Genomic DNA, 22,146 nt, shown 5'->3' on the forward strand with positions numbered 1-22,146 from the left:
TGGTTAACCAAACTACTCACTTGGACAATGATAAGTACAGGGCAAAACACAAATCCTGTACATGGATGATTTGAAATTATGCATGCAGAACGACAAAAATTGGCAGAACAGCTAAGACTGGTGGAGCGATGCTCTGGGGACATTCATGTGGAATTTGGCATAGATATTGTATGTGCCAGGTGCACGTTCATAACAGGTAAAACAATAAAAATGGAGAACATATATATTGTTACAGACACGACTTTGATGTTAAGGTGGGCCGAGCGGAATGGCCGTCGTGTCCGCACAATTACCCGATTGTACTCGAACGTCGACGAAGCCGCGCTACGCTGGCTCAATAGGAAAGAGAAGACACCCGGCTGGGTTATAATGACACAATACGACACCAGGGGTTCAGTTCTCAAGACCTCCGGAGGAGGTTATATTCGTGCGGAAGGTCAGATTACAGGGACGAGAGGTACATCATAGGAAGACAGGCACTTAGACACAACCTTATATTATTCCCGACAGACCACAGAGAAACAGGACAAAAACTGACTCACACGGGGATTGATGACAAGGAAAGCGGGTATTCGATGGCCAGCACAAGGTGCACCTTGTGCTCAGGGACAGGATGGCGCGGCCCAACAGATGCAGGAGGTCTCTCAGCGCTCGAGGTGGCGTCTTGTCGTCTCAAGCTCGGGGCGCATCTCTCGTCACGTCCGGCAAGCGGCTGCGTATATCCGGCGGGGAGTGACACGCCCTCGGCTCGTTAGCTCCGCCTCGTGGAATCGGCACGTTGCTTCTCATTGGGTGCGTGCGGGGGGGGTTACTGGCTCCGCCCCTGACGAGGAGCTGACAGCCAGCCCCTTCGGGGTAACCCCGTGGAGCGCATGGTCTGGAGCTAATCGAGCCGGTGTGAGGACGCATCCTCCCCCGCTCCGCCGCCATCTCTTCTGTTGTTGTTGTAATTGTTGTTGTAGTTGTTGTTATTGTTGTTGTTTGGGGAAGAAGATGGGAGGAGGTATGGGAAGGTCCTAAACTCACTACTGGTGCCATATAATCACATTCTGGTGCAACGAAGAGTCATAATTAATGGAAACGAGGCCTTAACTGACATAGATTAAGAATAACTAGGAAGATGTCCGAAAGTTGTCTACGTGTGGTGCGGTGGACCTGGGCACGACATTTAATGGGGGAATAAGGGGAAGGTCGGCTCTACTGATTGTTATTTACATGCAATGGGACTAGGGAATGGGGGATTGGGGAAAGTTGGGGAGTATTGGAGAAAATAGGGGAATATTTACAAGCGGATATGGAGGCCAAATTCCATATTCGCAACATTGCACCCTTCTCTACCCTCGGGGCGTCCCGACCCGATAAATTTTTACCTACTTTAGTGTGGCACGCAATGTAGTTCCCTCTACTATTAACTCTACCCTGAGTGCGACAGTTTTACAGATATTCACAAATGAGTAAATATGTCCCCCTGCGACGTTGCACCCTTCTCCTCACAGAAACACACCCACAGGATAACCGAATCCGGAAAGAATTCTCAAACTACACATACAGCTGGTAGGGAGCATTATTTACACGACTACGCTGCTATTTACACTACGATCCAGGACCTGTTTTTGGAGGGACACATGCAGATGTTATGCATAGAGAGAGCGCGCTTGCCAGCATCGATACACCAACCCACGAGTGCTCTGCGGCCGACGGCCTTTAATAACGTGCAGAGCACCCTTTCCCAGCATCAAAAGCACCACCCCACCACCAATCGGTGCAGTCACCATTGTTCAATGATTAAAAATAAATGCGACAACCCCTAACCCTGCAGGTGTCTCTTGCTCTTCGTGTGGCCTTCAGTGGTGTTAATTAACAGTGGTTCACCTTTATGGCATAGGTGCCACGTTGACCCATAGGTCCATCCCCGGGTGGTGCTTGGCCGCAAAAGAGCTGCGGTCCATTGTGGGTGGCCACAAACATTGCGGTCCATATGGTGTATCGATCCAGGCAGCCAACAGCGAAAGTGCAGGCCCACAACTGCATAGCCAGCACCTCTCTCTCCTCTCTCTCTACCCCAAAGCCAGATCCTCGGAGGTGGGAGACAAAAGAAGAAACAAGTGAGTAAGGTGGTAAGGGCGCAAAAGTGCACGCAATACAAGATGATGCACACTGGGGGCACATGGGAACCAGGTGAGACAGGTACGTTCCTATCGTACGCCCCCCCCCCACCAGGTAACCTACATGGCCCCTCCCTTACCCCTTACTGTATCCACAAAACACAACACTACCCATAAACATCTACTTTACAAATCGACAAACATCCCTACTGTCTTCCCCGTTCCTCCCATAAACCAAATTCGTCTTCTCTCCCTCCTAACCAATCAAATTTGCCATTTTCAACTCTCATCAAAATTTGCCATTTTCAACTCAACATCAAAATTTGCCATTACCAATTCATCATCAGTCCCTCCTAGGGAGGGAGAGATGGAATCACCCCAATGTCTCATCCACGTCGTGATGCGTCTCACAAATCCACAGCAATTTCATTTCCTGCACAAAACAAAGAAAACACAGGTGTGGAGTCATCATCATCACCACAGGTAAGTGGCTGCGTATGGTGCGACAGGTTCATCAATCCTAACTATCTCCTAAATGACTTTAACAACTTTACACTACCCGGGGTCTCTCTCCGGCCAAACCATTGGCCCTCTTACACTATGGGTTCTAAAAACCAATTCCCATTGGCCAAACTGTGGTGCTCTTCAATTTGGGGTCTCACTCCCCCGATTCATCTCCCGGTGCCCTCGCACAATTTCTGGGCTGCGGCGTGTACCTCTCCCAGTGGGTCTACCCACCTGCACACCTCCACCACTGCAGTTGCCTCCGAGCTTACCTGCTCCTTGCCCTAACCTAACTACCTGGGGAAGGCCCTCTGGCATTCTCCCCACTCGGTGCCCTCTCTGGCACTGGGCTACCCGGGTCCATCCTCCGGATCCTCGGGCCCCATCCACAACTCTACCGGCTCCCAGAGCCCACCTGCGGCCTCACCTGGCCGACATCCTCACAGTGGTGGAGTGCTCAACCAACTACACACACTAACAGGCTACACGCCCAGCCATTTCCACAACACTAATGCACCCATCCACAACACCATTCTGCAACCGCACCACAAATGCCAATATCCAACCACAATTTACCTGCACCCTCTACCTAACACTTACACTACCCGCCCCGGGTGCTCGTGAAAGGGGTCCACTCTTCCCCCATCCACACCTTCGCACCATGCACACCACTCCGTACCACTCACTCCAACTCTCTCCACACACCTGTACCTGCACACCTGTGCTCTCACACCTGGTGCCACCTGCACCCTTCTCTCCCCAAGCGCATTCGCGCTGATCCACACACTCACTACTCATACACGGCTCCACACACCTGTCCAGTTGCACACCTGTGCAATCACACCTGTTCAATTCTCACACACACGGCATCATCTCAGCTAACTACTCCCTTCTGAAACTTGCGCTTCCCAGTCGTCCCTTTAACTATTGCGCTCCCTCGTCATTATAATCCACACTAATCTACCTGCGTCCCCACTACAGGTATCAGTCACTAACTAATCTTAACGTTACCTAATGTCAATCTTCGCTAGATCCCTACACACCATATCCTAACCCACCCGGGCTAGTTTTCACTGCCATACACCCCATAATCTAGTGCTCCTTTGCCCCCCTCATGGGAAGGGTGGCAGGGATGCCATCCCACCACATCGGGGGTCTCTCACTACCAATTTTGCACATCAAATTTCAACAAATCAAAAATTTGCCAATCACTGCCCATCATCTGCCAATCACTACTGCCAATCCTTTGCCAATCATCAAATTTTGTTTTTCTCTAATTTTGGGTCCAAAACACTAACCTCATCACCCAGTCTACTCACTAATACCTCTCGGTGCGCCAATCCCTGTCCAAAGCCCGGCTTCGTAAAGCCAAGCAATGGATGCTGGTTGTTTTGTGCCTGCGGCTGGATGCGTCCGGCATTCGGGGCAGGGACGGGGGCGTACCCGGGCCGAGATCCCACGCATCACCTCGGCGTGGAGCCATCCAATGTCCCGATCTCGACCTGCCGGCACGTCTCAACAAAACGTGGTCGCCATAACGACCCTTCCTATCGGGCTGCCAGCTCCGCCTAGTGGAGCCTGGACGCGGCCGTTCAAAGCGAGGCCCAGCACGCACCGAGGGCCCGATTCGACTATAAGTCGTTCTAAACTCTACCCCGTCTAACGTCGATGCTTCACCTGGACGCTTACACCCCGCAGCCCGTTCCTTGCTCACACATCCAGCCGTGCCCATGCTCCTCGCACCTTTCCTTACACACCCAGGTACACCCATTCCACTCACAGCCTTGGTCACACACCTGACCACCGAACACTTTGGCACACATTCGTTGCTCGCACACCTCACCAATACACCTCTTCGCGCCCCCTCTTCGGTCACCTCCTCTGTGACAATCACAGGTGTGCCCTCATTCGCACACCCAACCACGTGCCTCACCACCAACTCCAGCGTGCATTCCCACTCACGCTCTACCATTCCAGGTGTACATCCTTCCATCCCAGGTGTACATCCTCGCTCACCTGTCACAACCAGCTCACTCTCCTTGTCACTCTCACTACTCTCACCTCCACTCGTGACAACGCACTCACCCTTACTCTTGACAGCACACTCTTTCCCCATGCACCTGTCCGTCACACACCTTTCTCGCGCACACTCCTGCGCACACTCTCCCGTCACACCCTCTGTAACACTCACCACAGGTGGACACTCTTCCTTACTTCTGACAGCGCACTCTTTCCTCATGCACCTGTCCGTCACACACCTTTCTCGCGCACACTCCTGCGCACACTCTCCCGTCACACCCTCTGTAACACTCACCACAGGTGGACACTCTTCCTTACTTCTGACAGCGCACTCTTTCCTCATGCACCTGTCCGTCACACACCTTTCTCGCGCACACTCCTGCGCACACTCTCCCGTCACATCCTCTGTAACACTCACCACACCGCGCTTCCATGTGCCCCCTCGCACACGCGCTACGACCGACTCACTCTCGCCAGCACACTCACTCCTTGGCACGCACTTTTTCCTCACACACCCCAGAGTCGGACTTTCTCGCACACCTCCTTTTTCGCACACCAGACCTGTCGCACACTTCACCAACGGCCTCTCACGAACACCCGGGTCTATCTCGACCCCCAAGCTTCTTAAATCCCCTGGCGCATCATACGCACGACCATATTGGTCACCACTTACACCGGGTCCTCTTCCTCTTCGCTTCTCCTCCATCACCTGCGAATCCCTCATCCGGTTAATGAGCACATCATCACGATCCAAACACAGACTTTGGACCAATTCTTTTACTTCCTCTTTTATCTCTTTGTTATCCCCTCTCCGTCGCTTCTTAATTTCGCTCATCCCTTCTTCCACTTCTTCTAGTTTCTGCTTCACCTCTTTTATGTCCCGGTACGTCTCCTCAAGCTCATCCTCTAAGGCTACCTTGACCGTTTCCAGGTGCGTCCTCACCTGCCGGTCCTTCGTCTCCATTACCTCTATCACCTCGTCCAACCTCGTTGTCAGTCCCTCACGTACCATCTGACATTCCCTCTTTGTCGCTATCAAGTCGTTTTTTATGTCGTTTTGTGTCGCTTTTAAACCTCCTAATACCGCAGTGTTCCTTTGAACCTGCTCCACTAACTCCGTCTGTCCCACCGTCAGCTGCTCCACCTCCTGCGTCAGGTCCTCTATGCCCCCTTGTAACTTTACAGTCCCCTTTCTCACCTCCTTCTCCATGCGCTCCCTACAGTGCCTCACCTCCTCGCGCACTCCTCCGACCTCCTCACTCACTCCTCCTCTGATCTCCTCTCCCATCACTTGCATCTCCTGCCCAGATGCCACCCTCATCTGCTCCATTTCCTCCCTGTGAGCATCCAGTTTGGTTTCTACCCCCATTCTGACCCCCTCTATCTGCTGCCCCATTTGGTTAACTTCCCTTTCCGCTTGGTCCCTCATGTCCCTCAATTTGCCTTCCATGGTGTTTTCTAACCCCTCTAACCCTTTTTGCATCCCTTCCATTTGATTCTCTTGAGCGGCCATTCTGTTTTCTACCCCCGTTAACCCCTCCTGTATTTCCCCTAATCTATCGTCTAATTTCCCAAATTTCATGTCTAATCCCTTAAAATTATTGTCTAATCCCTTAAAATTATTGTCTAATCCCTCACTGGTACCCCTCGCTTCGTCCCTCATTACCCCCATTTCGTTTCCCATTACCCCCATTTGGTTTCCCATTACCCCCAATTGGCCCTCCAATCGCTCACTCTGAGCCCTCATTTGCTCACTCTGAGCCCTCATTTCCTCCCTATTCTGGGCCATAAGGGCCTTCATTTGTATGAAAAACAAGTTCAAATCCACCGGTGGCGCCACTACGGTCGCGGGCGTGGACGCCGTGGCCACCTCGTGCATGACAACGCTATTTTGCGAACCTGCCGCCCTCACTGCTTCGCTCTCCTCCTGTCCCTCATTTTGGTCCTGGATCGACCCTGCTTCACTCTCCCCTACCGGACCCCAGCCGTCTTGATCCGCCATAGCGCGACTTTCAAAATTCGGTTTTCGTAAAACAAAACAAATTTCGGCCGCTCCAAATTTTGACCAAATTTTTTTTTTTCCTCTATTCGTTTTTTTTTTTTTTCAAAATTTGGTCGGGCCTCGAATCTCACTCCAGTCTCTGTGGAGGCGTGGGTTCGAATCCCACTCCTGACACCAATTGTTACAGACACGACTTTGATGTTAAGGTGGGCCGAGCGGAATGGCCGTCGTGTCCGCACAATTACCCGATTGTACTCGAACGTCGACGAAGCCGCGCTACGCTGGCTCAATAGGAAAGAGAAGACACCCGGCTGGGTTATAATGACACAATACGACACCAGGGGTTCAGTTCTCAAGACCTCCGGAGGAGGTTATATTCGTGCGGAAGGTCAGATTACAGGGACGAGAGGTACATCATAGGAAGACAGGCACTTAGACACAACCTTATATTATTCCCGACAGACCACAGAGAAACAGGACAAAAACTGACTCACACGGGGATTGATGACAAGGAAAGCGGGTATTCGATGGCCAGCACAAGGTGCACCTTGTGCTCAGGGACAGGATGGCGCGGCCCAACAGATGCAGGAGGTCTCTCAGCGCTCGAGGTGGCGTCTTGTCGTCTCAAGCTCGGGGCGCATCTCTCGTCACGTCCGGCAAGCGGCTGCGTATATCCGGCGGGGAGTGACACGCCCTCGGCTCGTTAGCTCCGCCTCGTGGAATCGGCACGTTGCTTCTCATTGGGTGCGTGCGGGGGGGGGTTACTGGCTCCGCCCCTGACGAGGAGCTGACAGCCAGCCCCTTCGGGGTAACCCCGTGGAGCGCATGGTCTGGAGCTAATCGAGCCGGTGTGAGGACGCATCCTCCCCCGCTCCGCCGCCATCTCTTCTGTTGTTGTTGTAATTGTTGTTGTAGTTGTTGTTATTGTTGTTGTTTGGGGAAGAAGATGGGAGGAGGTATGGGAAGGTCCTAAACTCACTACTGGTGCCATATAATCACATTCTGGTGCAACGAAGAGTCATAATTAATGGAAACGAGGCCTTAACTGACATAGATTAAGAATAACTAGGAAGATGTCCGAAAGTTGTCTACGTGTGGTGCGGTGGACCTGGGCACGACATTTAATGGGGGAATAAGGGGAAGGTCGGCTCTACTGATTGTTATTTACATGCAATGGGACTAGGGAATGGGGGATTGGGGAAAGTTGGGGAGTATTGGAGAAAATAGGGGAATATTTACAAGCGGATATGGAGGCCAAATTCCATATTCGCAACAATATATATATAGACCCAAGAACAAAAACTAGAGGAGATTATTTTGTATACTGCTCTACAGGATATTTTATTTGTATTTTCTTGATATTTTATATCCAGTATTTTGTTTACTGTTCTTTAATACTGCTCTCCCCTCTGGGCTGGTGCTCCTTCCTCACACCTAGCTCGGCTTCACGCTGTTGAAACCAAAGCTTTCAGAATCATTGGAATCTCCCGCAATGAAGCTGATTGTGAGGACCTTTCACTCACTCACCGCAGGCCGGTTGGTGGTCTTTCTGTCTTCTACCGGCTAGACATCACTGTCCTGAGTGTCATTTTCGCAAAGGTGTCTACGCAAATGTAAACATTAATTTCTGGATTCCTCATGCTCTGAATATTCCAAAAATGTATAGTTTTGCTAATCTACCAAAATTTTGAACGAAAAAACATAGTGAACCTGACTACACTGTCCCCCAAATATTCCTTTTCGCACAGGATCTGCCAGCAACCTTTTCTGGTGAAACTACAAAATCAAGACTTTCTGCTCAACTTCACTCTTTCATTCCCCTTTTCTCCCGCATCTGGAACAAACTCCCACACTCTTTTCAATCTCTCTCCTCCCTCCAGTTCCTTAAAACAGCTGTTCAACACCATCTCTTATTTTCCCCCATCCAAAACGTTGATCTTTTCTACCCCCGTTAATACACACCAAATCCGCCTCTTTCAATCCCCAACTTCATTCCTGAAATTCCTTGTAGTGTTCATTTGCTTTATACCGTGTCCCCTTCCCTCCTCCTTCTCCAGCTCTCTCCCTTCCACAGATCTACCGACATCCCTGTTCTCTTCTGTTGTTGTACTTGTGTGCTTCCCTCTCTCTCCACCTCTTGTCTCCCACTCCCTTCATTGCATGTTTTATGTCTCTGTGCATGTTTTCATGTGTAATGTGTTAGCTCTTACACGAGCCTCGATTCTGTGTACAAAAAAAATAAAATAATTAATATATATTTCAATGATTGCAAGAAAACTCCTTGTGCAATTTCGATATTTTCTGACATGATGTCTGAATATACAACGGGTATTTCCCATCCATTTTTTATTTCAGGCATCCTGCTCTGTTGCTCGATGCTCGTCTGAAGTCAATAGGAGCGAGTCCGGCCAGCACATAAATAAGTTCATGTTCATTGGTCCGAGGCATTCACAGATACAACGGCAATCAGCATTCAATACAGGGCAAATATTCCTCATGTGTGCGGATATCTCCCAGACCAGGACATGTCTACTCATCAGTGGAGAACCAGAGGGCATGAGGGTGGTGGTTCTTATCAATGTTAGGTTGGGTGCCCAATTCGAAATTTCAACTTTGTCATGGATACCATAATGAACACACACTTCAGCCAGAATCTTTCCAATATGCACTTTATGTCAGTGTTTGCTCATGAGTCACTCCCAGATAAATTGGATTAGGGAGGTAGTTAAGCTGTGCCCTCTTTCATGCGGTGTTACGTTGGCGTTTACCCATGAGATTATTCAGGTGAAAGGCACATACTTGCATTTTCATCAGGTTTGCCCACATGTGAATCTCCTGATTATTTGAGGTGAAACCCTCTCGAACCCACATTTTGGTGGACTCAACACACCGAAACTCCATTCTGGGCTATCCTCCACAAGTCTCAGTTTTTTTGCACAACTCCACATAAAAATCATTGATTCTCAAGCAGAGTATCTACAAGCTTTGGTCATAATAGGAAGGTCTTGGGTCATGTCGAGAAGAACCTTGACATGAAGTCTCCGATGATCGACAATGTCATATATGGCTAACAAATCAACAAACAAGGCTCCTGTAAGTAATATTTTTTTAAAGCTATGCTCAATGTGCTTGGTGAAATTGAACCGTTTGTTGTGCGCAATCTTTCATGGTGAAAGCCACCCTGTTCAATGATTAGCTGGTATTCAATGTGTGGGGTGAGCAGGTTCAAAATGAGCTGTTCAAAGAGCTTATATGTGAAGGCACAGCAGGAAAATTGTTCTAAATTGCTTCTGCTATGATGCGCCTTTCTCCACTTCAAAAATTCCACTACATGGGCCTGAGACCAGGCTTTTGGTAAAAAAATTTTAACTCACAGCAGCAGAGTTGTATAATCGCAGTTGCCACCTTCGAGTCGATAGTCAGAAGTGTTGTATTTGTTCTACTGGCAACGGTACCCGCCCTACGGGTGGGTACTTCAATTGGGAGGCCCAAATGAAAAGGCAAAATATCAGAAATTGAAGGCTTTTTTGTATTTTAAACGATTTATATAAACATCTGTTAAATCATATCACACGCAAATCATCAAAATCTAAACAGTATTTGTTGAATTTCAATAAAAGCCACATCACTGTTCATATCGGTAAATATTATTCCATCGTGTTTGGAAAAACTGGAAAATTGGAAAAATTGGAAATTGGAAAAATTGGAACAACAATATAGCCTATTTTACTCCAGGGGGTCCCAGGATTACCCATCCAAAATTTCGTTGCGATCGGTTCAGCCGTTTTTGCGGTACCTGGGAACAGACAGACAGACAGACAGACATTTGGTGAATTATAGTAAGATTTGGACATGGTTATGGATGGGGCAGCCTTCCCATTTTTATTGTCTGCTATTATCATCGTCGAGTTCTTACATTTAAAATATCTTCGTAAGTCTGAGATCCTCCGGTTGTTTGATTGGTTCAGGCGAGGCTTCGGTTGTTTGTTCTCACTTTGCGTGCATCATTCTTTTACAAGATTTGATAAGTGACCTCATTTGCAGTTGGATTATAGGACTCACCTAGCCTCCTTTGGGTCATTGCAAAAATTCTGGATTGCTGACCATTCATTTTTGCTATCGTGTTTAAGATCTGTCGATTTGATAATGAACTGCCTCGATATCTGGGATTTTTCCAAGAAGGATGTGGTCAACTCTCTTCTCTCCCCACTTGCAAAAGCTGAGTAAGCACTACTTTGTAGAGATTGTGTCACTGAACAAAGGCTCATCTTTGCCTTTCTTAGTACTGTAGTCACAGGTTACGCATGTCCATTTTGGAAATATTGGTCGTTATTTTCATGCATGTGGACAATTTAATTGCTATCACTAGAATTTCTTATTCTTATTTCAGCAAAATATTATGTATGTTCTTACATTTCTTTATTTATTATCCCCACGCTTTATGAAAAACAAATTGGGGGGATATTGTAATCGGCTCCCTCTGTCTGTCTGTCCGTCTGTCCGTCACACTATCTCCTCCTAAGCGGTTGCACAGAAATTCACCAAATTTGCTAGTTATGATACCATTTGGCACAAAGGTGCGAGAAGAGTATAATTTTTGGACCCACCCCTTGGGAATATGGGTCAAAAGGTGAAATACTTAAAAAATTTGATTACGAGCACTTTTTAAAACATTTAAAAAATCAAACATTGTATATGCCATCAACATTGGGAGATGCATGAAATATGTAACAATTATTTTGGATTTGCCAACATTTTTGAATTTGGTTCAATTTTTAAGGTCAAAAGGACAAAAACTCAGCAGGTCCAACTTTTCAGCCAGAGTGGACTTCATCATGGACTAACAGAGGCCACATGTGCTCAGACCTTAAATGCCTCATACAATAGAGGAAACGAGCGGGGCCTGGGAGAGAGGGGGGGGGGGGGGGGAGGGAGATGGTAGTTGGAGGCCAGAGTAAAGTAGTTTTGTACTTTCTGAACCTGTTTCTTTTTGACAAAACCCTCAAAGTTTCTGAGCAGGTGTTTTAACACCCTTCAAGGTTATCCGATCTTGGCTTCCTTATGAATGCACGTGTTTTACTCGGTTTCTTAAGAACTCCTTCAAAAGCTAGTGTACCTTACTGTCACTCTATCTTGTCTAACGAGTGATATGTGTTATAACTTGTGTTAATTAAATTGTAAATCCATTCAAATGTCTTCTTGTGCATACTTGATTGTATTATATCAATTCTGAGTGTAGATTTGTCTCTGCCTTGGATATGCCTGTGCTTGTGAGTGCTAAGCTTTACACATTACCTCCTTCCTTCTAAGCAATGTTTGCTCCTCTCATGCTCATTTAAAAAATTGCACGCGTTTCCGAAGGAAGCGGTGAAATTTAGCAGTGTGTGTGCAAATCCTGCAAGTTACAGGACTTCCAGATGCTTACAACTTTAGAACCCTTTAGAAATACCCTTCAGAATTATCCTTTAGAACCCATTAGAATTACCCTTTAGAACCTTTTAGAATTACCATTTAGAACCCTTTAGAATTACCCCATATAACTTTCTGGAATTACACTTTAGAACCCTTTGGAATTAAACATGGTGGGTTAGAAAGGTTCTTCTCTTCTTCATTTTTACGGACTAAATGGATCAGTGGAAGGAAGGACAAAACCAAATATGAAAGCGGCTTCACCGCTTAAAAGTACATCTTTCTCTATTTGTCAACTGAAAACTAAAAAGAAAACATTCAATGACTTTTTCACAAAAAACCCCCCATAGACCCGCATGACTCATGCTTCTTCGCAAGTGCACAATGTTTTTCTAATGATGATGAATCCATATAAACCTCCATTTTCGCTTGTATTGATCAATGAAAAGCATCCATTCCAATTATCTGTTTTTCTTCTATGGACATTTCCACTGCAACCACACCAACCTGCTGGCTATCGCACCCCACACCAATCAGTCCAGACATTGCAGCTATGGCCTTTTGTGACTCCCATGGGAGTCTGAAACAATTTGTAATTTTCCAATCCAGATCTCTGCACCTTTTATTTCCTCCTTACTCAACATGGAAAGGATAAACTTTCAAACAAACCTCACTTACTCGACTGATCCACCTCTGTCTCTCTTAGATCATCTCTTGGAGATCGTGTTCTTATCATAGCCCATAACTTCAGGCCTATTCTTAGAGAGCGACGTCAATGCTGCAAATTCGGCTGTTCACACAGTTGAACTGGCAGACACTGCAATCTCTCCTCTCCTAAAAGGTATGGGCTGCCATCTCTGCTGCATCTGATATTGATTACACCTGGGAAAACTTTCATCAAAATTTGTTCTCGCTCGTTCCCTGGTTTATCCCATCCTATCGGTGACTAGCTTATCAATCCTCTTGGCCCAGGTACGTGGAACCTTGTGGTGATGTAGTTGCATTCAGCAGCTTGTGTTTGTAGGCAAGCCAGTAAATGATCATCGATGATCATCAATTAAATGATCATCAATAATTTCATCAATGATCTGTCTGATTCCCTGGGAATTCTGCTTATCTCTTTGCTGAGGATTCCAGTGTATCACTTGGAATATGTCTATCAACCCTGACACATTCCACACAGTCACCGTGTCTCTCCGAATGACCGTCTGGCAAACCCTCACATCTACTTCCTAAACAAACCACTTGAATGGGTTGTCACTCAAACCTTTGGGTCTCACCATGAGGCATGGTCTTTCTTGGGTAGACCATATTTCAAAAACAAAGCAGCGACAGCCACCCACCGACTCGGCATCCTTCATCATGAAAGGTCTTTCCTTGGACAATCTGAACTTGTGACAACAGCAAGGCCTTAATTTGCAGCTTGTTGGAATACTGCTCTCCCCTTTGAGCTGGCTCCTCTGCCTCATACCTTGCTCTTATTGATGCTCTTCCTTTTCGAGTATCCCTTCCTCTTCTGAAACCTTCTTGCTCAACAGGCATTTCTCACTTAATGAAGTCTTCTAATTTGTGTTGAATGATTTATAGGCCATCTTGATCTCGAAGAAATTAATTTATAAAATGGATTGTGATGTCCGGATGTCCATACATCCAGTCGTCGGTTACCATTTTGCTATATTTGCTACTCCCCCCTGATCACTCAGCTGATTGTTCTGAAACTTGACACATTAATGGAAGAGGGGGCAGAGGGAAGGTTAGGGGGGAGGGGAGGGGTGAGGGGACAGGAAGGGGGAGGAGGAAGGGTAGGGAGCGAGGAGGCGAGGGGAGTGTTCTGCACTTGCGTTTGGGAGCGGGATTTCAAGGGAAGTGGGGAGGATGGGGGGTGGTCCCGTCTGCTGGCATTAGTACAGAATTGAACGAAATGGGGTATGTTAGAACAGCATGTTCAAATGGGTCATACGGACCACGACTCAGACACCCGGACACCACCCGTAGACACCTATTGGGGGGTAGAGGTATGACATATGACATATGAGGGGCTTTGGGAGAAGGTAAGCATGAGGGGAGGTAAGGGAAGGCAGCATGAGTGGAGGGGAAGGGAAGGCAGTGTAAGCTGAGAAGGGAAGGTAGCATGAGTGGAGGACAAGTGAAGGCAGTGTGAGGGGAGGACAAGGGAAGGCAGTGTGAGGGGAGGAGAAGGGAAGGCAGTGTGAGTGGAGGAGAAGGGAAGGCAGTGTGAGTGGAGGACAAGGGAAGGCAGTGTGAGGGGAGGACAAGGGAAGGCAGTGTGAGGGGAGGAGAAGGGAAGGCAGTGTGAGTGGAGGAGAAGGGAAGGCAGCATGAGTGGAAGACAAGGGAAGGCAGCGTGAGGGGAGGACAGGGGAAGGCAGTGTGAGGGGAGGAGAAGGGAAGGCAGTGTGAGTGGAGGAGAAGGGAAGGCAGTGTGAGTGGGGGAGAAGGGAAGGCAGTTTGAGTGGAGGTGACAGGAAGGCAGTGAGTGGAGGAGAAGGGAAGGCAGTGTGAGTGGAGGAGAAGGGAAGGCAGTGTGAGTGGAGGAGAAGGGAAGGCAGTGTGAGTGGAGGACAAGGGAAGGCAGTGTGAGGGGAGGACAAGGGAAGGCAGTGTGAGGGGAGGCGAAGGGAAGGCAGTGTGAGTGGAGGAGAAGGGAAGGCAGCATGAGTGGAAGACAAGGGAAGGCAGCATGAGGGGAGGACAAGGGAAGGCAGTGTGAGGGGAGAAGAAGGGAAGGCAGTGTGAGTGGAGGAGAAGGGAAGGCAGTGTGAGTGGAGGAGAAGGGAAGGCAGTTTGAGTGGAGGTGAAAGGAAGGCAGTGTGAGTTGAGGAGAAGGGAAGGCAGTGTGAGTGGAGGAGAAGGGAAGGCAGTGTGAGTGGGGGAGAAGGGAAGGCAGTTTGAGTGGAGGTGAAAGGAAGGCAGTGTGAGGGGAGGAGAAGGGAAGGCAGTGTGAATGGAGGAGAAGGGAAGGCAGTGTGAGTGGAGGAGAAGGGAAGGCAGTGTGAGTGGAGGGGAAGGGAAGGCAGTGTGAGTGGAGGAGAAGGGAAGGCAGTGTGAGTGGAGGAGAAGGGAAGGCAGTGTGAGTGGAGGAGAAGGGAAGGCAGTGTGAGCCGAGGGGAATGGAAGGCAGTGTGAGGGGAGGAGAATGGAAGGCAGTGTGAGTGGAGGAGAAGGGAAGGCAGTGTGAGTGGAGGAGAAGGGAAGGCAGTGTGAATGGAGGAGAAGGGAAGGCAGTGTGAGTGGAGGAGAAGGGAAGGCAGTGTGAGTGGAGGGGAAGGGAAGGCAGTGTGATGAGGGGAGGAGAAGGGAAGGCAGTGTGAGGGGAGGAGAAGGGAAGGCAGTGTGAGTGGAGGAGAAGGGAAGGCAGTGTGAGTGGAGGAGAAGGGAAGGCAGTGTGAGTGGAGGGGAAGGGAAGGCAGTGTGAGTGGAGGAGAAGGGAAGGCAGTGTGAGGGGAGGAGAAGGGAAGGCAGTGTGAGGGGAGGAGAAGGGAAGGCAGTGTGAGTGGAGGAGAAGGGAAGGCAGTGTGATGAGGGGAGGAGAAGGGAAGGCAGTGTGAGGGGAGGAGAAGGGAAGGCAGTGTGATGAGGGGAGGAGAAAGGAAGGCAGTGTGAGTGGAGGAGAAGGGAAGGCAGTGTGAGGGGAGGAGAAGGGAAGGCAGTGTGAGGGGAGGAGAAGGGAAGGTAACACCATTGAATATCGTGTATATCGTTGAAACAATGCTATCGTGGTACTCAAACAAATGCTGTCCACGTTGTCGTTTTCAGTTTTATTCAATTCTCCTGTGACGACAACTCCCCCAAACAAATTGATTGCATTATCAGTGGCTATAGAGTACAAGGAAGAGGGAATGAAAGATAAAGAAATGGGGAGTCAGTAGAAGGAGCCCCTTGCCATGCTTACCTCTGGACCTACCACTGTGCATTTTGGGGAGGGGGTTTGCAGGTTTGTAGATCTTGAATTAGGATGGAATGTAAAAGTAACAATAAAAGTATGAAATTCACGTTTCAATTATACTAGCAGAGTATGGTACCCTCCCTCTGGGTGGAGAGAGTTTGCACATTTAATACTTGCTGAAAAAGTAGTCTAAGCTGTATATTGCAGTGAGACTCTATGAATGTTTGTGTGGTGTGTGTTTGAAGGTGCCTAAAGGGTGTAAACGTCTTAAGGGTCTAAACTCTAAGCTAAGAGGTTAAAGTTGTCCAAAGGGTACAAATGGTCTATAGGGGAGTAAAGGTCTAAAGGGTATGTTCCAATAGTATATCGGGTCAAAAGGAGTCTAAGGAGTTTAATATCATCCCTCTTTCTCGATGCTATGCTGTCTTTTGCCCAGATTGCTACACCTCCTCCACCTCTTTCCCCATGTAAGTCTCTTCCCTACCTGATCCTTAAAGAAGAGAAAGAGAAAATGGACACAACATTGGCTTGTTACTTGCAAAAATCGAAGATTTTTCAAGTATATTGGTTGGTCTTGTGCGTTATTCCCTGTCTGTCTGTGTCTGTCTGTCTGTCTGTTTGTTTATCTGTCAATCGCCTACAGGTCACAATTCTAAACCGATCGTCATGAAACTTTACCAAGTTGTAGAGGTAGTCGCAACTGAAAAGCCTATGGATTTTGAGGTTGATTGCATTTATCAGCGGCTATAGAGTATGAGGAAAGAGGGAATGCAAGATAAACAAGCATTCTGAGTATTGCGCTGCAATACATGTCCCCTACCAAAGTTCAAAGTGCCATAACTTTGTCAAAAATGATCGAATATGCAAATTTATGCACGGTTGATGCTGGTTTTCAAACTTGATCTGCGTTATGCTGAGACACATGTGTGTACAAAATTTTGTTGAAATCAGCCAATGTTTGGTGCAGTTATCGTACGGAAACCAAACTGTGACAGACGAACCTCATTAAATATGCAAATTTATGCACGGTTGATGCTGGTTTTCAAACTTGATCTGAGGTATGCTGAGACACATGTGTGTACAAAATTTTGTTGAAATCAGCCAATGTTTGGTGCAGTTATCGTACGGAAACCAAACTGTGACAGACGAACAGACGGATCTAATTAAATATGCAAATTTATGCACGGTTGATGCTGGTTTTCAAACTTGATCTGCGTTATGCTGAGACACATGTGTGTACAAAACTTTTGTTGAAATCAGCCAATGTTTGGTGCAGTTGTCATACGGAAACCAAACTGTGACAGACGAACAGACGGATCTAATTAAATATGCAAATTTATGCACGGTTGATGCTGGTTTTCAAACTTGATCTGAGATATGCTGAGACACATGTGTGTACAAAATTTTGTTGAAATCAGCCAATGTTTTGTGGAGTTATCGCACGAAACCAAAGTGTGACAGACGAACCTCATTAAATATGCAAATTTATGCACGGTTGAATGTGGGCGCGGATGATGTGAGACCGGGTTAGCCTGACCGGGTTATCCTGAACGGGTTATCCTGACCAGGTTATCCGCGGACCATGGAAGCTAGGTTACTCCTGACGCGTACTGTGTATACTGCTAAGAGGGCAGAGTATGAGATACATATTTAAAGAAGTATTCACGCAGATTATACGAACAGAAGCATACGGTAAAGTGACACTCCAACCTCCCTAGATGTATTGTTGATTTATTGGTAAACTATGTGAATTCAATGTATTCTTGCCTGATATGAAGAATTGTGTCAATGGAAACAAAATTCTGAAAGAATTTTCCGCCCCTCCTGAAAGAGCTCGCTCTGTCGCGCTTTTGACGTTTGCGAGACGAGGCTGAGGGCACGCGTTGCGGCTTGAGGAGAACTCGAGAATAAACAGAGTGCCATAACTTTGTCAAAAATGATCGAATATGCAAATTTATGCACAGTTGATGCTGGTTTTCAAACTTGATCTGAGGTATGCTGAGACACATGTGTGTCACGCCTCGCCTCGTTGATAAGCCCGCAAGGTCGCTCCGTGCAGCAGCCTGCACGTATTGCACTGTGTGAATTATATAAATTATTACCAACTCACGGTCTGAGGTACTGGCGATTCAAGAGATATCCATTTTTTTTTTTAATATTTTCGTTTCATTAACGATATCTGCCAAACCACGTACCCTATCGCAAATTCCAAAATGACATTTTAGTAGACTGACATGCTGAACAGATCTGTGAAGTTTCCCCTCGATTGGATCAAAAATGAGGGAGGAGCTCAGTTTTAAAGGTTCATGCTTAAAAACGTCATAACTCTGAAACCACGTGACGCATAACGTCATGCTCGTTGACTTTTTTGTTCGTCGTGGGTATGCGATTCTGCCTGCAAAGTTTGGCCTCGATCTGTTCAGCCGTTGCAGAGAAAAAGGGTTTTTCGTGTTTTCACGAAAAACAATATGGCGGCCGAACCACGTGACCTGTGACGTCATAATTAACATTAAAATATTCTACAGACCGAGTCCCTCCTACGGTGAAAATCTGATCTCAATCGGTCCAATTTTATTGCAGAGAAATTGGTTTTTAAAGGAAATTAAAACTTAAAATGGCACGGAGTTAAGGATCATCAGAATTATCAGAATTCCCAAAGTTCAAAGTGCCATAACTTTGTCAAAAATGATCGAAACGTCGTGAAGTTCGAACTTGATCTGTAACTTATCATGAGGAAACCATGTGCCAAGTTTGAAATCATTAGCATTAAGCGTTTAGAAAAAAAGTCCGGAAAACGGTTCTTTGCGTGATGGACTGACGGACTGACGGACTGACAGACTGACGGACGGAAGGACGGCGTGCAAACCTATAGTCCCCTCCGGTGTACACTGGTAGGGGACTAATAAATGGGGAGTCAGAAGAAGGAGCCCCCTACCATGCTTATCGCAAAGGTCAAAGGTCATCTGGAGTTCACATTTCTAAAATTGTCATTTTTCATCCAATTGACTTGAAAGTTGAACAGCATTTGCATATTGAGTCAATAAATTGGGAAACATACTATTTTTCATGTCAAACGGTCAAAGGTCAACTCAAGGTCAAACTTCTAAAATCATAAATTTTCATCTGAAAAATAATCAATTTTCATCCCATTGAACTGAGCATTGATTAAGATCGTCAATTTAAATCTGAAAGAAATGGGCAATTTGATGCACACATGGCAACATTTTTTTCGGGGTGGGGTGGATTTTGCAAGTATCGTGCTCTGCACAACGTCTTTCTTGTTTCTATATTGTGAGCCCTCTCCCTCATTTGTGGCCGGTTGGTTGGTTGTTATGCGAGTGTGCTATTATGTGATGTATGCTGTACTGTGGTGTTTGTGAGTTGATAAGATCCTCGCTGGAAGTGCAGAACTGCATTTCCCTGCATCTAAACTTCCTTGCATTATTATGTGGGTGGGCTAATGAAAACACGAAGAAAAAAAAAGAGTCAACCCAAAGCAGACTTTGAAGCAAATCTCTGAACACACAACAAATCAGAATTCTTTGGAATCTTTGGAATTCAGAATTTTGAAGAATTTTCTAAATCTTCAGAATCATTGGACTCTCCTAGGATGAAGCTAACTCCGAGGGCCTTTCACTTACTCACCGCAGGCAGGTTGGTGGTCTTTCTGTCTTCTACCGACTCCTCTCCGGCCTTGCTCCTCCAGCTCTCTCTGGGCTCTGTCCCCCAAATATTCCTACAGGTCGCATAAGATCTGCCTGCAACCCTCTTATGGTTAAACTGCCAAAATCAAGAATCTCTGCTCACCTTCACTCCTTCATTCCTCTTTTCTCCCACCTCTGGAACAAACTCCCTCACTCTCTTCAATCCCACTCCTCCCTCCAGGTCTTTAAAACAGCTGTTCACCACCATCTCTTATCTTCCCCCATCCAAAACCTTGATCTTTTCTACCCCCGATAATTTCACCCCAGACCCACTTTTTTGAAATACCAACTTCTTTCCTGGAAGTCCTTGCAGTGTACTTGTGTTTTATACTTCTCCCACCCCCACCCCCTTCCCACGCCTCCTCCCCACAATCCCTCTCATAGATCTCCCAATGTCCCTGCTCTCAAATGTTGTGTTTGTGCTTCCCCTTCTCTCCCCATCTTGTCTACTGCTACCCTTATTATATGTTTTGTGTGTCTGTTTGATTTTTTGTGTGATAAGTGTTAGCTCTTTCACGAACCTCGATCCTGTATACAAAAAAAAAAAAATCAAAACATGTGTATATGCAACCTAACGAAATGCAGTTTTGACTTTTAATGACACCACACCCATCAACGTTTTGTTTAAAGTCGTTCCGTGTTTATGCAGTGGTGTGTTTGCCACACACTCCTCATCAAACAGTGCTGGGTACCAGGCACAGCTGTGCCGGAAAAGTATTTGAGTGGTCGTCACAACTCCGTGACGTTGGACTTTTCAGGGTAGAAACGTGAAAACGATCAGTTTTATCTGCAGTGAGCCAGGCTCATGATGGGCACAGTAATCCATAGAACCATATGGATCTAGAAGATGCTCTTAGTCATCCAATACGTGCACATTTCAGGGTGAGTGTCCATCAATTCCTACTATATACATACCAGTTGTTTTGTTTTTACCTCCATCAAGTATGATGAAAATATTGGATAAAATGGAGATTTGGTTTCAAAACAAAATGGCAACTGAGCAAAGCAAATATTTAATCGCATACTGTGAATGAACGCTGCAAAGGCTGGGATCTCCATTATCACATAAGGTCCAATTTCACAGAAGATGTTTCGTTCAAGCACCAATGATTTTAAAAAATAAGGGAATGATAAATGTCTGTTGCCCAATTTCAAATCACCACAGCACTTACTTTTATTTATTAAATCCAGGCGCTCTCATCATTCCAACTGCTCCTTCCTATGACTCTCTCCAATAAAAAGAGGTTCGTAGGGTTCCATAAGTAAATACATAAATAAAAGAGAGATACTCACAACCAGGGAGGTGGTGGTGCAGGGAAGGGTCCCAAGATCTCTATGTCCTCCTCAGAAGTGCTTTGTCGCAGGCAGTCCCAGCACTTTTGGCAGCACTGGCGGCACGTCCAGCGACACAGCAACAGGTCAAAAAGGTGTGCCGCAAGACCCTGAGAGAGCGACAAGAACCAACATGAAGAAGCAAAGGCTCGAAGAGTGCTGCCTGCCACCTTAGGATTGATATGAGAAATGTCATGCAATCACGGGTATACCGGACAATATACAAGCAGGTGTTGAAAGGAATGAGGTGCAAATACCAAGGCTCTTACCCCTTCCTTTGGTTCCAACTGTCCTTTTAGAAAGCATGAATACAGAACAATGAGCACAATTAAGAAAAAGACCACAACGAGAAAAAAAAGACACTACACACCCATCTTCCATCCTTCTGTTTCCTTGCCTGAGGTATTTGCCATTTAGCATCTATATATCCAATAGGCTAATGCTGTTTGTCTGTCTGTCCCACCCTGAAACACAAAAAACGCTCCTCGGAGAGAAGACATTATGAAGTAAAAGCTGCTTCAAATTAATCCAATCCAACGTTTTTACAATTGGACCAAAAATTGAACCTGGGTGCTGTATAAGGCAACACCATGCTGCTTTGAATGCTCCCGATTAATATTGTTACATGTATGGGGGTAGGCAATGAAATACCTTAGTCCAGATAGTATTGTATAGATTAGTGTGCGCCATATGCCATGTAGCCACCTTCATATATCTAAGTTAGGCCCAGATGTCCGTGTAAGCGTTATGTGTCTCCATGGCAAGGGGTGGAACTATGCTAATTAGTTAGGGTATAAGGGTACATTTTCTGTGTGTAAATGCATCTGTAGTTTTTCCCTTTGTTCTTATGACACTTACACCACCAGCCATGCAATCAGCACCTAAATTAAATAACGCAATCGCCAACCGGATCCGTACACAACTACTGACACCACACAGCGAATATTCTCGATAGCGCCAAGTGTCGCCGTGACGCCACACCCCGAAGAACGATGAGTTGAGCGAGTGACGCTTGGTGATTGGACCATGAGTGACATCAGAGAGAATGTTCAAGACCGAGGAGTAAAAAGGCAGGGCATCGCCATTTTCTCTCTCTCTTGGTCCTGGGTTTCATAGTGAGCAGTCGCATTTTCTCTTGGTCCCGGCTCTGGGCTTGATCACGAG

The 22,146-nt window shown here is 46.7% G+C and overlaps 1 protein-coding gene across 1 annotated transcript in view; it reads right to left on the bottom strand.

Moving 5' to 3' along the window:
• Positions 1–21,395, bottom strand: part of SYT17 (synaptotagmin 17) — a 72,346-nt gene extending 50,951 nt beyond the window's left edge. The window contains exons 1-3 of the mRNA XM_078773587.1: positions 21,380–21,395; positions 21,252–21,274; positions 20,944–21,152 (exon numbers count right to left, since the gene is read on the bottom strand). Of these exons, the coding sequence (XP_078629713.1) occupies positions 20,944–21,152; positions 21,252–21,274; positions 21,380–21,395 (248 nt within the window). The remainder of the gene's footprint in view (positions 1–20,943; positions 21,153–21,251; positions 21,275–21,379) is intronic.
• Positions 21,396–22,146: the final 751 nt, after the last annotated feature.

This window comes from Myxine glutinosa, chromosome 3, assembly GCF_964187855.1.
Source record: "Myxine glutinosa chromosome 3, kmMyxGlut1.1, whole genome shotgun sequence".
Lineage (NCBI taxonomy): Eukaryota > Metazoa > Chordata > Myxini > Myxiniformes > Myxinidae > Myxine > Myxine glutinosa.